This window comes from Mauremys mutica, chromosome 11, assembly GCF_020497125.1.
Source record: "Mauremys mutica isolate MM-2020 ecotype Southern chromosome 11, ASM2049712v1, whole genome shotgun sequence".
In the NCBI taxonomy this organism is placed as follows: domain Eukaryota; kingdom Metazoa; phylum Chordata; order Testudines; family Geoemydidae; genus Mauremys; species Mauremys mutica.
In genome coordinates this window covers 52,833,627-52,850,605 of record NC_059082.1, presented here as the reverse complement: position 1 = coordinate 52,850,605, position 16,979 = coordinate 52,833,627, and the positions used below count along the sequence as shown (strand labels likewise).

Below are 16,979 nucleotides of genomic sequence, written 5' to 3'. Positions count from 1 at the left end.
GGATCAGTATATTTGATTTGGGAGAAATGAAGTAAGAGCTGCCCAAATTGAGCTTGAGCACTCCTGAATTTTGAGGGTGTTCAAATCTGGAAGGCAGGTGCTAAATTCCCTTTCTGAATACTAGCTAAATCTGGAAAGGAAAAGTCAATTTCTGCTTCCATGGCTCAGAGGTAGAAATCCTCCCAAGTGCCTGGTACTGTATCTAAAGCTGCCCAGGTCCAGAGCCTCTCCTTCCTTACTTTTCATTTTAAATTCTAGTGGGATCCACGTACCTCCATTGCTAGGCTTCAGATAGAGAAGGGCACTGTCCGTTTAGTCCACCCAATTCCATCTTTGGGGGCTGCAAGGTGAGGTCACACCAATATCCCTAATCCAGTCTGGGGAAGTCTTCTGAAGAGGATATCTGGGGCAAAGCCTTCTACTTCTTGGGCACACTTGTTCCCCATTCACAGTGCCACCTCTTTTGACTCACTGCAGCATGGCTCAGCTACCTCACTCCCTACCCCTCCCTTTCCTGTTGATAGCCGCCAAGGGATTGCTGGGAAATGTAGTTCTTTCCCTGCTCCAGGGCTGGCTTTACAGGCAGGGAGCTAGGCAAGGAACTACAGCTCCGAGGGTCCTATGGGTTCTCAGCTCCCAGGCTGGATCCCCAGCTGCTCCATGGCTCTGCTTCTGCAGGGTTGTGAGAGGGGAGGAAGTGAGTTTAAAAAAAAAAAAAAAAGGATGGCCCGAATGCTGCCCCCTGCAAATGTGCTGCCCCAAGCACCTGCTTGTTTTGCTGGTGCCTAGAGCCGGCCCTGGCATTAGCATGAATATTCATGATAGTGCTTAGGCCCTACAGCTACAGATGAGGGTGGCCACTCGCACATTCCTGGAATATTGGGCATTCCGGTACTTCCGGGAATGGCATGGGCCCATTCCCAGTGGCATGCCTGCACAGGGAGCAGTCACACCAGCAGGGGTAGAGCGGTGCACTCTCCAGTAGGGTGTCCCCATCTGACACCAAACAAAACTACAGTTGGTGTTGTCTCAGTATCAGATGGGGGACAAACCTTACAAAAGCAGGCCTGTCCAGTTTCAAACTGGATGAGTGGCCTGCCTACTAGAGAAAGAGCTTCATTTGCATAAGTTTTCTACCAAGAATTCCTCCAGTGACACTTTGGAAGTCACCAGAACTAGACACAAACTCAGAATTGGTTGGATAGTGGAAATGAAACATGAGGGAGCTGGTTCCTTCTTGCATCAAGGAAGGACTCTGCTAGAAAGTCTTGTGTGCTTTTGGCTTGCTACCACTGAGGACTCTTGAATGGGAGATGAAACAAAGGAAAGAATGCTCTTCAATGGGGACAAAGAAGGATCTTTTCTGAAGCTGTAGAGGACAGCAGTAGAGCAGAGTGAACGCTGGTGAGGCCTTGTCCTACCGAGCTACTAATGAAGGAGCAATCACTGTAGATGGATTACGTGATGGACCAAAGGACAGGACCAGGCAGCATTTCCCAAGGGGCTGGAGATAGGCGTGTCCAAGTGACTTCAGAAGTCTGGCATTTCATCACCCAATGAGTGGGGCTTAGCCCTCGGGGAAGTGGGAAGTGATGTAGAGGGACATTTGCTTACTGATTGTTCACACTGGTGGGTAGGGAACTGAGTTACCCAAAGTTGCCATGGGGGGAGGGGTGTTTACTTATAATTCATACTGCTGTATTGTGGCTGTTTTCCCAAGCTGATGCTGTGCTCCCGTCTCCCCTAATACATTGTCTTTATTTCAGACACAAAGGCACCCAAAGAAGGTATTTAATTATTCTAGAAATTCTGCATGGAGGCTCAAGCCAGTGTGTTTGTTAGTTTTAAGAGGGATTGGTAGGTATTGAACCCAGCCCTTGTTGCTGCCGCCAACACCAGGCAGAAGAATTAAAATTAGAACAAGTCGGAAAAATGCCAGTTGAAATAGTTTTTCATTGGAATTTGCTGATTTGTTGAAATCTGAATGTGCTACAGAATCAGTCAGATTGTGACGAAGGTCCTCCGGAAACTTGGCAGGTTTCTTGCCCGGCAGGTCTGGGATTCTGCCTGGGATCCTGCCAGCTCACCTGGCCAACAACTCTGACCTCTTTGTAGTCTGCCTGGAAGGTTGCTGGGTAGCCCAATTTTCCAGGGTCCCTGGCTATGGGGTAATCCATCAGGCAGACTGTGGCAGAGTCAGGCTCCATCCCTTTTCATGGAGAATTTTGCAATTTGTGTTTTTTGTTCTAGATCAGAACAAAACCATTTCAAGATAGTGAACTACTCCATAAGCTGGCTTTCCCTTTCCCCGCTCAGCTCCTGTTACAATGCCAATGGTTAGCTAATAGATCAGGTGCCAGGAGAAGATGCCACAGCTCCACCTGCTCTACAGAAACGACTGTGCTTTCACCGTCTGTTGTGAAACGTGGCGAGGATCCTGCTATGTCAGAAATAATATGCTTTTGATTGCCCATGTGGTCATGGTAAGGAAACCTATTTACCCGCCACCCGCCCTTTCCTCTGCTGCACTCACCCTGCCCAGGGCCTGATACTGCATTGGAAGATAGAAAGATCTGGGGAATCACATGCACGTTGGGGGGAGGGATAGCTCAGTGGTTTGAGCATTGGCCTGCTAAACCCAGGATTGTGAGTTCAATCCTTGAGGGGGCCATTTAGGGATTTGGGGATTGGTCCTGCTGTGAGCAGGGGGTTGGACTAGATGATCTCCTGAGGTCCCTTCCAACCCTAATAATCTATGATTCTATGAGGATAGGGGGCAGGGCACTTTCCACCCTGACAGTGCCGCTCTGATTCCAGTGCAGGGACAGCGATCATTTAGGGTGTCTGCTGTGAAATGAATTTGCTGGGTCCCAGTCCAGTTCCTGCTGAGCAGGGGGCCAGATCACAAAAAACACCATCACTACCAGGAACCTCAGCACAGGGCCAAAGAGGGACCAGGCCAGAGCCAGAAGTGGGACTGCAGAGCAGGTGTGGGGAAACTCAGCAGTGGGGGCCAGGATCTAGGGACAAAGGGGAGGGTATATGGGGCCAAGCAGGGGCAGAGTCTTCAGGGCTCATTGTGGTGCAATGAGAAATTCACAATGTGCCCTGCACTGAGCAGCAATCTGTCCCTGAAGCATCAGCCCAGCATTTTCTATTCGCTGCTGGGCCTTTTTTAAAGCATTTTTTTTGCCACTGAGGGGGCAGGCGGGACAGGGACGACAGCCTGGGGAGAACTGAGAAGCTTTTCTGGCCCTTGAGATTTGAAACATTTTCTGATGGCAACTGCCTCTGCTGCTCCTCCTCCTCCTCCGGCAGGCTCCCCACTCGCTGAGTCAGCACTGGCTCCTGTCAGTCACCTACAGAAAGCGCCGATTCAACACAGTCAAGCTGGGTGTGGCATGGGGGGACAGGAGCGGGGGGACACAGCCAGCGAGTGCCAAGGTCTACAATGAAAATAGAGATTGATGAGGCAGAGGAGGGAGAATGAACCACGGCAGGGACTAGGGCCAGAGGAGGGGAGCAGGAGACGGGACAGGAGAAGAGGAGGAGGAGAGAGAAGGTGAAAGCTGCTACATTTCACCTCCTCCAGGCCCTGCCCCATCATGCTGCAATGGGAAGCTGGAGCACATAGGGAGGGGAACCCCCTGCTGGAAGCCAGGCCTGGAAGGGTTAATTCAGCCTCCCTCTCTCTCCCGCCCCACTCCATGTGGAAGGGGAAATACAAGGTGCCACTTGCTGAAAGAGACTCTTCTATTTGGAGCATGAGGCTCCCAGTGCAGTAAAAATAGCCCTGACGTCCTGATGCCAGCAGCACCGCGGCTCCCCGTTCCTGCCCCGGGCCTCCCCACGCCACTCGCCAGGCATGCCTCGGGCACAGGCTCCAGCTAGAACTCACAGGGGGCAGAAGTGATTGGGGAGAGTCCCCTGCCTATGCTAAGATGCAGGATGGCTGGAGCCAATGCAGTCACCCCACGGGGTGCGCTGGGCCCAGAATCTTAACATGCACTAAGAACCCAATGTGCAACAGAGCTCAGCCCCCACAGAGACCCTTGGAGATCCCTGCCCCCGCCAAACAAAGCATAGAGCATTCCCCCCTCCCCACCAGAAACACCAAGGAAACATCCTCCCTCCCCCACTCCTCAAGAGATCAATGAAGAATCCCCTCCTATGCTCCTCTCCCCCTCATCCTTAGGGCACATGCCACTTTGTGCTGAGTGCTAAGGAAAACCTGGTCCTAAATATAGCCGTGAACTCTGCCTGCTCCCTTGCTGAACGCCTGACTCCCTGTAATGGGCCCGTGAGAACCCCACACACTCAGGCCCCCGATGCTCCCCTCGCAGGCTACGCCCATACAAATGGGGAGCAGCTACTCCAGCTTCCCTGTGGCACCTTCCAGCAGAGGATCTAATGCTACCTTAGGCTTGTTTTCAGAAGCAAAATGCAAGGTTTCACCACTTTCCTCTCCCACCTGCTGCAGCAAAGTGAAAAACCTGGACATTTACAGAGCCTGGGGAGGGTGCCTGAAAATGGCTGGCAAAACACAGCAGTGAGCCCGAAAGACCCCTCGTCACCCCCTACCCGTGTGCACGCACCAGGAACTTAGCCCCAGGAGCGCAAGGGGTCAGAGAGCCCTGGTGAGCGCTAAAGGTCCCCTCCATTCACCCCAGGGTCACAGGGCTTCCCAGGGCTGGCCAGCCCCACAGCTCTCCACTCCCAGGATGACAGGGAGCCTGTGCTAATTGTGACAAATATTTCAGCTACCTCCCTGCAGAGCCAGTCCCAGCTCCACCATTCGCCACCCATTCAAACACAAACTTTGCCAACAGCAGCACAGTGATAGCACAGCATGGCTGGCCTGGGGATGCTCTGGGGATTTAGCATGGGGTTGGGTCCCCTGACGACCTGACAGATCCCCTTCCCGTGCCTCAGTTTCCCCATCTGTGAAATGGGGCTAAGACCTCCCCCCACGCCTCCCAGGGAGCTGTAAGGTGACGAGGAGCCATGCACAAACAGCAACCTGACCAGCAAGGAGGCAGGCTCCTGAGGCCACCAGCTACAGCCCAGTAGCTCCTCCCCCAATAGTAGAGGTTCCTCGGGGGCTGCTGCCCCTCAGCCCAGCGGGCAGGAGAGACATTATGCTCACCCAGAGCTCCTGGGGGTGCAGGGCAGCACAACAGCTATAAGACACTGGCCCTTGGCTCCTTCAGGCCCCTCCCCAGCCCTGGCTCCTCTCCACAATCCCAGGGGAGAGAGATGAGGGAAGGGCAAAGGGGCATTACAGTGAGCATGGGGGGAGCGAGCACAGGCTGGAGGAGGGCAGGGCACAGTGAGGCTAAGCCTGGGAAATAGCAGAGCACCCAGCAAGGGAAATGGCAGGGTCAGAAACTGGGGCAGGGGGAGGCCATGGCCACTGGGGACGGGCCTGCAAGTAGGGCAGAGAATGCAGCCATGGGCCAGGGAGGACATACCAGGCTCAGCATTGTCAGCCTTGAGAAATCATGAGCTGGACCCCAAAAATCATGAGATTTTTTAAAAAGCTGTTATTGTTTTGGAGGCTGCCCTGCGCTGTCTGAACACCCCTGCCCACCAATTAATTTTGCCCCCCGCCCTCTCAGGGAGGAGGTGAGGGCTCTGGGAGGGAGTCCGGGCCTGAGAGGGGGCTCAGGGCTGGGGCAGGGTGATGGGGTGCAGGGCGGTGAGGGCTTTGGCTGAGAGTGTGGGCTCTGGGGTGGGGGCCAAAGATATGGGGCTTGGGGTGCAGGAGGGGGATCTGGGCTGGGGCCAAGGAGTTTGGAGTGTGGGAGGGGGCTCAGGGCTGGGGCAGGGGGGTGGAGGGTAGGGGTTGGGGTGGGATGCAGGCTCTGGCAGGGCAGCGCTTACCTCGGGAGGCTCCCAGAAGCAACCAGCATGTCCGGCTCCTAGTCTCAGGGGTGGCCAGGCGGGTCTGCGCATTGCCCAAGCCCGCAGGCACTGCCCACCACAGCTCCCATTGGTCGCAGTTCCCAGTCAATGGGTGCTGCGGAGTTGGAGCTCAGGGCGGAGGCAGCATGCAGAGACCCCGTGGCCACCCCTGTGCCTAGGAGCCAGACATGCTGGCACTTCCAGGAGCCACGCGGAGCCAGGACGTGCAGGGAGCCTGCTTTAGCCCCACTGTGCCGCCAACTGGACTTTTGGTGTCCGATTAAAATCTCCAGGAATGCTTTCAATAGCCACTGGGCGATCGATGCCGATTCTGGGAGACTCCCAGCCAATCCGGGAGTGTTGGCAACACTATTAGCTCCTCCCCTGTCCTATCCCCTCGTGTGAGAACAGCTTTGGGTTGCTATGAGGAGGACGAGAAAGCTCCACCTGCAGCCGCTCTGATTGGCTGTTCTTCCTAAAGAGGTGGGCAAATGGGGCAGACAGCCAATCAAGGGTTCAAATGCTCTATAAGGGGATGGAGCATCTTATGAGTGACTGGCTCCAGTCCTATCAGTCACAAAAGCAGGGGGAGAGTTGGTGACTGGGGGCCTCCCTGTTGCCAGGACAAGGATACTGTATCCTAGGGGGAGCAGGCCTGGGGGTGGGAGTGCTGCAGAGGGGAAGGAGGAGTAGGAATCCTTCAACCACTGTGAGCACTCAGCAGGCCGGGAGCAGCAGGATTACGGCTTTCGCCCCGTCCCTGGGAGCCCTCCGGGAAAGACCAGCTGGAGCTCCTGCTGCAGTTTGGAGGGAGCAAGGCCAGGCAGGCAAGGAGACACCAAGACTTGCAGTCTGAATTCCTATCTGAGCACGACCAGGAGAGCCCGAGAGCAGGCACGTCTGGCCAGCCCCATTCGCCTGCCAGTGCTGCGCCGGGCAGCAGATTGGAACAACGCGCACCCTCAGCGAGCAGCTGTGGCCCTTGCTCATAAACGCAAGGTCTGTCATCAGTAAAACCCCATTCCTGGTGATCTGATGTCAGACAAAGTGACTCCCCTCGCTGTGTCACCGAGATCTGGCTAGACGGCCCAGCCAACGCAGTATGGACCGGGCTGACTTTGCTGGCTGCTCAGGGCCACGTTTACCATGAAGGAGGCAAGAGCAAGCGAAACAAAAGAGGGGAAGCAGAGTTAGAATCATTCGTGCTCCCTTCTGTCCTGGGAACAGAAAAGACCCCAATCCTGCAGCCACATCCTTGAGACCACCCATATGAGGTGTGGCTCTAGAGACCACAGAACATCAGGCTCAGCCAAGTGTCCCAGTCTCTCCAAAGTTCTGCAGGCTTCAGAAAAGAATAAATTGAGGTGCTCTGACACTGAGGTGCCTCTGATTCTTGAGCCTTGGAGGCCCTAATGACCATGCAGGAGACTTCAACAAACTAGTCCAGCATGGAAACCATGAAATTCTGCCTTCAAACACACACACAGGTGGCCGCAGACTGGACTGGCTATTCAGCCCAGGACTGGACATCAAGAACACAGCAAACGGAACTCCTTTCTGGCCCATCCATCACCTCTTTGAAGCAGACATGGCAGTTTTCCCAGCTCCCCACTTAATGGATGAATTCACTCCAACCAGTCTGGACTAGTTTATTTGCCTTCAAGTATCCAGAATGCCCTAGTTAGAATAAGGGCCCAGCTACAGGCCCAGAGCTCAGATGACCTAGTAGAGCCAGATCACCCTCTAGTGGCCACAGCCATCAACACCTTAAACCCAAATCACCTCCCTGCACACTGACTGCACAGCTGACCTTGCTGCACCAATTAACTCAATCAGATGTAGCATGGGATCTCTAGGGCACAAATAGAAGGGTCCAACAACTCCTGAAGAGAAGCAGTCAATTGAAAAGGAGTCCCATTCAATGACATCACATAATGGCAGACAACTAAAAAGTGACATTTTATAAATGCTCATATACAAATACTAGAAGTCTAAATACTAAGATGGGTGGACTTGAGTGCCTGGTATTAAATAAGGATATGGATATAACAGGCATCACGGAAACTTGGTGGAACGATGATAATGAATAGGCCATAATAATACTAGGGTACAAAAGATATAGGAATGGCAGAGTAGGTCATGCTGGTGGGGGAGTGGCACTATATGTGGAAGAAAGCATAGAGTCAAATATAGTAAGAATCTTAAATGTATCAATCTATACCATAGAATCGCTATGGATAGAAATTCCATTCTTGAATAATAAGTGTATAGTGGTAGGAATACACTACTGACCGCCTGACCAGGATGGTGATGGCAATTGTGAAATACTCCAGGAGATTAAGGAGGCTATACAAATAGAAAACTCAATAATAATGGGGGATTTCAACTGTCCCTATACTGACTGGGTACATGTCACCTGAGGACAGGATGCTGAGATAAAGTTTCTAGACACCGTTAATGAATGCTTCTTGGAGCAGCTAGTCCTAGAATCCACAAGGGAAAAGGCACTTCTTGATTTAGTGCTAAATGGAGGACAGGATCTGGCCCAAGAGGTAAATATAGCTGAACCACTTGGGTAATAGCAACTATAATTAATTAAATTTAACATCCTTGTGGGAGGGAAAATACCGAAGAAGCCCAACACAATAGCATTTAATTTCATAAAGGGGAACTACAGTAACTCCTTGTTTAACACTGTAGTTATGTTCCTGAAAAATGCTACTTTAAGCAAAACGATGTTAAGCGAATCCAATTTCCCCATAAGAATTAATGTAAATGGAGGGGGTTAGGTTCCGGGGAAAAAAAATTTACCAGACAAAAGGCATTTTATATACCGGGTACATATCTATATCTATACATACACACACAAAGTTTTAAACAAACAGTTTAATACTGTACACAGCAATGATGATTGTGAAGCTTGGTTGAGGTGGTGGAGTCAGAGGGTAGAAGAGGGTGGGATATTTCCCAGGGAATGCCTTACTGCTAAATAATGAACTAGCACTCGGCTGAGCCCTCAAAGGTTACCACATTGTTGTTAATGTAGCCTCATACTCTACAAGGCAACACGAATGGAGGGAGGAGGCAGTGGCTGCAAACATTCCCTGAGGAAACTGAACATGATGATGAACCCATGCCATCCCACTTTTGGCCCTCGGGCCAAAAAGTTTGCCCACCCCGATCTAAAGCATATGCCCCTAGTTTGCTTATGAGAACAGCCTATGGGACTGTGCCAGAAAGCTTACTCCAAATAATCAAGGTATATCACAGCTTCAGCTTTCTCCCCCTCCACTAGGCCAGTAACCCTGTCAAGAAGGAAATTAGGCTGGTTTGGCATGATTTGTTCTTGACAAATTGTGTTAGTTATTACTTATCACCTTCTGATCCTCTAGGTACTTACAAATTGATTGTTTAATAATTTGTTCCAGTATCTTTCCAGATATCACAGTCAGGCTGACTGGTCTCTAATTCCCCAGGTTCTTTGTTCTCCTTTTTAAAGACAGGAGCTATGTTTGCCCTTCTCCAGTCCTCTGGGGCATCCAGGATTTCTCAAAGATAATAGCCAATGGTTCTGAGAGTGCTCCAGCTAGTTCCTAGGGTGGATTTCCTCATGCTGCAGTGACTTGAATACATCTACCATCTAAATATTCTTGAACCTGTTCTTTCCCTATTCTGGCTTGTGTTCCACATCCGCTGATCTTTGCAAGTCTGGTAGAAAGTGACCATCAGGAGCTAAGGCCTGAAGTTCACTCATTGGGAGAGTCCCAGCTCGCTAGAAAATAGCCTCCCATGTAAGAGAACCAGAGCAGTTGATAAAGGACTTTTGGTAGCTTGGACAGGGCCCATTAATATCCCATGACGTAGGTGCCTCTTGCTGGGAGGCTTCTGAAGTGCCAAGCCCTGGACAAACCCAATGACCAGGGACTGCTCACCTTCAACCACCTCACGCTGTGCAACATGCCTGAATGGGGTAGGTTTGTGTGCTGCCCCTAGGCAAGTTGAGGCAGGCAGCCAAGCAGCCTGTGTCCAGTGCAAGTCAAGGGCTGGGCCTGAGTGCACCACATTGCAAACCTTTGGCATTGTAGACAGATAGCCACTGGCTCAGGGACACATCTACAGATCTCTGCCTCGCAGCAGGTCCCAGACTGGGATGAGCAGTGCCCTGGCTCAGAGTGATGGGCAGAGGCCAAGCTCTTGCTCCAGTGGGATTCAGCTGTAGCCTACAATGGAGCTGAATGCCATTTGTCAGGGCTAGTGTGGGACCATTGGGATGTCTCTGGGCTTTGCCAGGACTTGCTACCTGAGGCCCAGGAATCTCCATCCCCCATGGATGGAAACCATGGCCTTGCTACAATTGTTCTCAGTGCCATTTGCAGACTCCCACTAAGCCCCCACCACATTCACAGGGCTCACTACATTGATCTGGTTGCTGTTGCCAGGTCGCTGGATTTCTACAGCACCCCAGTGCTGGGCCCTACACGAAGCAAGGGGCCACGGCCGCAGGAAACAGAGGCTTGGGTAATGCAGATTGAAGTACATGAAAGGCTGTCAGAGCATTCTCAGTCAAGGGCATCCGGCAGAATGAACTTCCAAAGACAAGGTGAGTGTGGTGGCTGATCACCTGAAAACTTCCTCTGTCACCCTAACCACTACTCCCCCTCCTCCCCATCAAAAACTGAGAGCATACCCCAAGCAGGGCTTCCACTAACCCCCACAGGGGGCAAAGAGCCAGAGAGTTCACTAGGGACTTTGCTATTGCTTATCTATTGTGTGCAGTAGGCATCAGCAGTGATGTGCAGCTGTGCAAAACCCAAAGAGAGGAGGTTCTTTGATTGATTTGTAACCCTTACTCGTTTCACAAATCTCTGCAAGGGGTGGGGGGTTAATGCCTTTAGAAATGCAGCTTATTTGGGTGTCCCCCAAGATTCCAGTAACAGGATGGCAAAGGCAGGGCTGTAGCTGCAAGAGTGAGTGTGGGAGCATGCACAAGAGCAGCAATCACATGGCTGTGCCAATCTGCCAACCGCACACAAAGCCTGAGTGACACCAAGATCTTCAAGAAGTTAGGCTCACAGAGGAGCTGGATGCCCATGAGCACTGAGCACCCAGCAGTGCAGGGGCAGGAAAGGGAGGTGCAGATACACAGGGCTCTTGGATCAGGCAGCTCGCTCACTTGATGCAGCTATTTTTGAAAATCTTAGTGTGAAGGCAAGGCCAAGGGAGTGGCTCAGGGCAGGTCTTCACTACCCACCGATCTGGGTGGTAGTGATCGATCTATTGGGGATCAATTTATCGCATCTAGTGTAGACGTGATAAAAATCAATCCCCGATCGCGCTCCCCATTGACTTTGGAACTCCAGCTCGCGAGGCAGAAGCGAAGTCAACGGGGGAGCGGCAGCGGTCAACTCGCCACCGTCCTCACAGCCAGGTAAGTCGACCTAAGATATGCCCTGAAGTTGCATTATCTTAGGTCAACCCCCCCACTAGTTTAGACCTGGTCTTAGATTCACAACCCTAAGCAGGAGAGGACATTTACAACAGGTCGTATCGTCCACCCACAGCAGAGTTCCCCTGAGGGCAGCGGGAGCTGGTTCAAAATTAAGGGATAGAATATCACAGCCTGTTATCTACCACAGATAACGAAGCTTAGCTATCAGGTATTACAGGCCAGATCCTCAGTAGGTTTACACTGGTGTAGCCCCACTGAAGTCAATAGAATGATGCGGATTTACAGCACCTAAGGAGTTGGACCTACTTGGGGAGTACTTTAACGCCGCATTACTCAGTCTGCATTAGTTTTATCCTTGGGTTCTCTCCATTCCTCATCCTCCCCCAATTCCCTGCCTGTGGCTCTCCTCCCTCTGCATTTCATTCTTAAGTCTCCTCATCTCACCTGCTTAAGTGATCGGCAACTGAATAGTTACCACTGGCACAGCAAATGACTGCGCTTTAGCATTAACATGCCATTTAGATTACGAGTGGAGGGGGAGTTCACCACCTTCTGGAGCCAGGGTTTCAGGCTGGCTGCAGACTCAGGTAACAATACTGTCAGTTTAGTTGACTCCCATTTCAAAAGGTTTTCTTCACAGCCATTCAGGCTAGAGGCTCATGGCAAGGGGAAGCCAAAACTCTGCAAAGGTTGAACAAGCAGCCAGGTGGCCAGATGCAGTCCCTGGGCCGGCGGTGGGACACGTGTGGTGTAGAAGATGCCATGGCGTTCCAGGCACCAGCTGTGGGACTGGAGCCCGCTCTGAGAGGCAGAGTATGTCCCTTACATAGCTCGTGCATAGCCCACAGATTTTACACTAAGCAGAGATTCTAAAAAACAAAGTACAAACTTTATTTTGTTTCTTTACAAAGGCACAAGCCTTTTTTTTTTTTTCACTTTCTTAACAAAATATAATAGCTTCTCGATGAACACAAAGACCTGAAAATCGTAAAAAAAATACAAAAAATGAAAGAAAAACAGAGAGAAACAGTTGTGGCCGGGGAGGAACCTACCAAATACCCACAAGGCTCTACACAACACTGGCCTAAACCTACAGCCAAACAGGAAGGGGGCAGGGGAGAGCAGAAAGGAAACCAAAACACAACAAAAAAAAGAAACAGAAGCGACACAATCACAGAACAGAACAGCTCTTCTGACTGGGCAGACCCCACAAAATGGATTAAGTGCTTTAGGAGGAAACAAAGGAAAAATAAAGAACGTGAAGTTGATATCGTCTTGTTAAGCATCTCCTGCCATCGGGGCTGGAAATGATGTGGGTTTGTAGGGTTGGGATTTTTTTTTTTAAATCTAAAGCAACACCAAACTGAAATTTAGTCAGTCAATTTTTAAGCGAGTTCAGAGTCCTTTCAAGTACTACACCTGCTCCCCAACCCCCCCACACGTTTCCAGTGGCCTTACAATCCCATCTTTCTTTTTAAAAAGTGTTTTCTCGCCCCTGTTGCCATTTGTGGGGGTTCTTTCAGGGGAAGTGCCCAGTGATGCAGGAGAAGTAGTGAAACCGACCACACACAGAGCATCGTCCAATGTGCCAAGTAACCTCAACACATTCCTCTCTATTCTCCACTAGTCAGCTTGAGAGCAAGAGACGCGTTCTGTGCCATGGGACTTCAGTTGATGGTGTCCCTTAAATTTTTTTTTTTTTTCTTTTTTTAAAATAGAGAAACTACCAACAAACAAGAAACAAGAACTCAGGCCGGCCCATGAACAGCCCAGCGCCCGTGCACCAGCCACGCCATCCATTGCACCAGTGCTGGATAAAGCTGGGACTAGTTTTGCAAGATTACTGTAAGTCGGGTTTGAGTTTTACAAAACCACAAGCAATTTGGTTCCAGGTCCCAGTTACCCGAACCCCCAAACAGTTCATCTGAGTTCAGATCCTGGGTTCCAGTTTTGGCCCATCTCTAGTTAAAAACAGCTCCCTCCCTCCCCCAGTGCTGGTTCACTGACACAGCACCCCCCTCCCGCCCCCCCGGTTTGCTTTCAACTGCAGCATGAACTTTCAGCGTATCTGGTTCTAGCGCTCCGATTTACAGTATTGAAAAAGGTCATAAAAGAGACCCAAATCGCATTGTATTTTTTAAAAATTTCAGCATATTCTCTGACATTCCCCTCCCCAGTCCCACCCCTTTCCCTGCTGCTGGTTGGGGGGGTCAGGGCAGCTCCCCCTCCCCTGAGGGATCTTCCTTGCTCTGATCCATGGAGTCACTGTCATCCCCCTCTGTGTCGGAGGCGGTGTCAGAATTGGAGGGCTCCAGGCACGCCCGGACAGGCGTCACGATGACCGCACGCCTCTGCTCCTCCTCCTGCAGCTGCTTTTCCTGCGTCCCTTCAATGTGCTGAATTGCCTGCCAAGGGGAAGGAACAGTGAGAGGAGTGGAGAGGGAACCCTGGCTACAGGGGCTTACATCCCTGGGGGAGGCAGGGAGGAGAGCACCACCCAGTTATGCCTGTTTATCCCCTGGTGCCCGTGTTCTCTGGAGGGGTCTCCTCCAGAGAGGCTGCTATCACTCTCCTCCCCAGCTAGTTCTGGGCTGGGTCCCCAACAACATTAGCCACTACTCTGCTAATGTTGCAGCATCAATGATCTAGCCCCATCCTTGGGTACCTTGGATGGAGACATGCTGCATCCCAGGTCAGACACACCAACAGTCTGGTTCCCACCTCCTCTGCAAAACTGAGCCATGCTAGGGAGTGGCTGGGATATCCAGCCTGAACAGTGCACAGCAGCCCTTAGCTACCCCCCAGCACTCAGTAGCATCACATGGGCAGCTCACCGGACACATAGCTGGGTTTGCAGACCCTTCAGAGGTACGTAGTTATGCTGTAATCATGGGGTGTGACCGCAGCTCGTGCGCATGTACCCAAGCTAGCTTTGATCTAGCTCACTCGGTTACTGAAGCAGGGAAGCTGCTGTAGCAGCACAGACCGTACTTGAGCAGCTAACTCTGGCTGAAGCCCATGCTGCTTGAGCCAGCTGGATTAAAGCTCTCATGTATGCCTCTGACTGCAGGGCAAACCTCCTGACACAGCGTAGAAGAGAACTGGAGGTGCTGCTTCTCTCCCAGGACCTAGCACAGGTGGGGTGCTGCCCACACATCCGGGGTGGAAATAGCAAGATCTGACGCTCTTCAGACGGCTCTCTCCTAAGCAATCCTATCTCCAAGCCCGAGCCCCTGGGAGTCTCAGCCACAAGAACCACTGATGTTCACTCAGTGCTGGGGTTATGGAGAGAAGCCCAGACGTTTCCCCAGGGGCCCTCAAATTCTCCCCACTAAGGACAATCCTGGCCTTGGAAGGTGCCCTGTCCTAAATTCTCCCTTTCTTCTGACAGGTGCCCCCAAGTTCCTCCGGCTTCCTCCCTCCCAGATTTTCTCCCATACCTGAACAATGGTGTCCAGGTTTTGCCTGGATGTAGAGACTGTGTTGATTACGGAGGATGGGCCCATGGTTACCACGGTGACGTGATGGGAAGGAGGCGGCGCTGGTACAATCACAGTGGGATGATGGGTGGGTGCTGGGGGACCGTGTGACGGCAGGAGCTGGGGAGAGAAAGAGATGCCATTGAGTATGGAAGCTGCCCAGCAACGCCTCCAGTGCAGGTGAATCCAGTGCCCATGAGCTCCAGGGCGCAGGAAGGGGGAGGAGCTCCCCCCGAAGGGGGACAGGTCACAGCACCCCAACAAAGGGAATGGAGCCAACAAGTGCGCTCCATGCCCAGGAAATACTCAGTCGACAGCCTGCCATGCACACCCCTCCCCTCTTCACCAGGGCTGCCAACCCCTCGCCCTCTGCGCCCACAGGTAGGAGCTCAGCCACAAGCTCTCTGTGGACTGAGCCAAGAGAACAGCTCTGGCAAGTCCCCAGAAGGCACAGCTGGGGTCTCCAACCAGGCACACTGCTGGCCACCCACCAGCTCTGTGGCTATACCAGCCTGCACCAGATGAGGACATTGCAATGCCAACCAGTCTGTCAACTCTGCCATACTCCAGAGCAGGGTCACTTCCCTCTGGATGCCTCCAGGGACAATCCAACCACCTGCAACCTGTCAGGGATAGGCCCTTAGAGCACTAAAACACACCATCATCCCCCCCCCACACCCACAAATCTAACCGCCCCCCACACACACACACACAGCGCCTTAGGGAAGGAGCAGAGGCTGGGCTGGCAGTGTGCCCAAAGGGTCACAAATCTGGACTCTACTGGCAACCCCCAACACTTCCAAAAATAAAGTTACAGGATCATACAGCTGGGAAGGCTGAAGGATTGATAAACTGGAGCAGGCAAATGATGCAACAGATCTGCCAATGCCCTTCATAGAATCATAGAATCTCAGGGTTGGAAGGGACCTCAGGAGATCATCTAGTCCAACCCCAATCCCAACCCGGAGCCCCCTTCCATTCCAGTCCACATGGCGCCAAATCAGAGAGGTGGCTTTGGGAGCTAGGTGAGATTCATTCTGCTGTTATTAGAGATGAGCGCTGAGTCCAGGCATTTGGAGACAAAAAGAGCAAAGACAAAAGAGGTAAATCACTACACCCCCAGCCAGGGGAGAGGGCTGAAATGAGTCCATAACTCTTTCATTCCCTTGAACGCTTCGGAGGGAGAGGGAACATCTGACCCCACACATCCTTCTCAGGGCTCGCACAGCTGGCAGCCTTAGAAATCCAGGGTGCTATCGCAGTAGGTTTGGCTGAGCTCAGACCTTTACAGTGGGCGATGTCCATACTATCCCCACCACCTAGTCTGGGGAGTCCAGAATTGTGGAGGCAAAGCCCAGCCATCACACAGATTCGAACCCTTTGCATGGCTAAGAGCACTTTGAGAACCTCACCAAGACAAGCCAATCAGCAGCGCTGAAGCTCATCACTAATTTCCCCTAAATACTAAACTATTAGGTTCAGATTTCAGAACAATTCCGCGCCCCCCCAGTGCTGGCTCTTGGGGTCTGAAGGCCACGGGCACAGGGAGGGCTCTTGATTGGAGGTGCTAACCAGCCTGCATAAGTATTGACACAAGCCCGTTGGTCTACGATCACACTTCCCTCCCAGCTGAGCCTGCCCCTCTACCGGGGACTCACTGTCCCCTGTGGGCACAAAGAAGAGCGGCACGGTCCAGCCCCTGTCCATTCCACTGGGTAGAGAATCTGCAATAAAATCAGTGCTGCTTACACCAATGCATCAGCCTGAGCTAACATCCAATGAGACAAAGTGGTGGTGGGAGAATTACTTCCTCCAGCTACTGTTTCAGGCTGGCTGCAGACTCAGGAATATCTGCATTGGTTCATGTCTGGACATTTATCTTCAGAAGCACAAGGGCCAGGAACTTCCATTAAAAAAATTCTGCCACACGTGAATGTGTCCTGCAACTGGAAATCCAGCAAGCTAGCCAGATCCAGCACTGCTTCCCAGCTGGTTTCCAGCAGCACCAGGCTAACGAGAGATGAGGAGGGGACCTGCAGAGACCACCTCAAAGGAGAGGAGTTACTTCTGGACAATGTCCTCATGTAGCTGTGCTGATCCCTTCCTTCCCAACAATGGCTCTCAGATTCCCACTGCAGGAGAGCAGC

General features: G+C 52.0%; 1 protein-coding gene across 4 annotated transcripts in view; it reads right to left on the bottom strand.

Annotated features, from left to right (window-relative positions):
• Positions 1-12,697: 12,697 nt before the first annotated feature.
• The window catches only part of TFAP4 (transcription factor AP-4), a 33,486-nt gene continuing 29,204 nt past the window's right edge, over positions 12,698-16,979 (bottom strand). For all 4 annotated transcript variants that reach the window (XM_044980561.1, XM_044980562.1, XM_044980560.1 and 1 more), the window contains 2 exons: positions 14,794-14,952; positions 12,698-13,758 (listed from right to left, as the gene is read on the bottom strand). In XM_044980561.1, the coding sequence (XP_044836496.1) occupies positions 13,564-13,758; positions 14,794-14,952 (354 nt within the window). In that variant the 3' untranslated portion in view covers positions 12,698-13,563. The remainder of the gene's footprint in view (positions 13,759-14,793; positions 14,953-16,979) is intronic.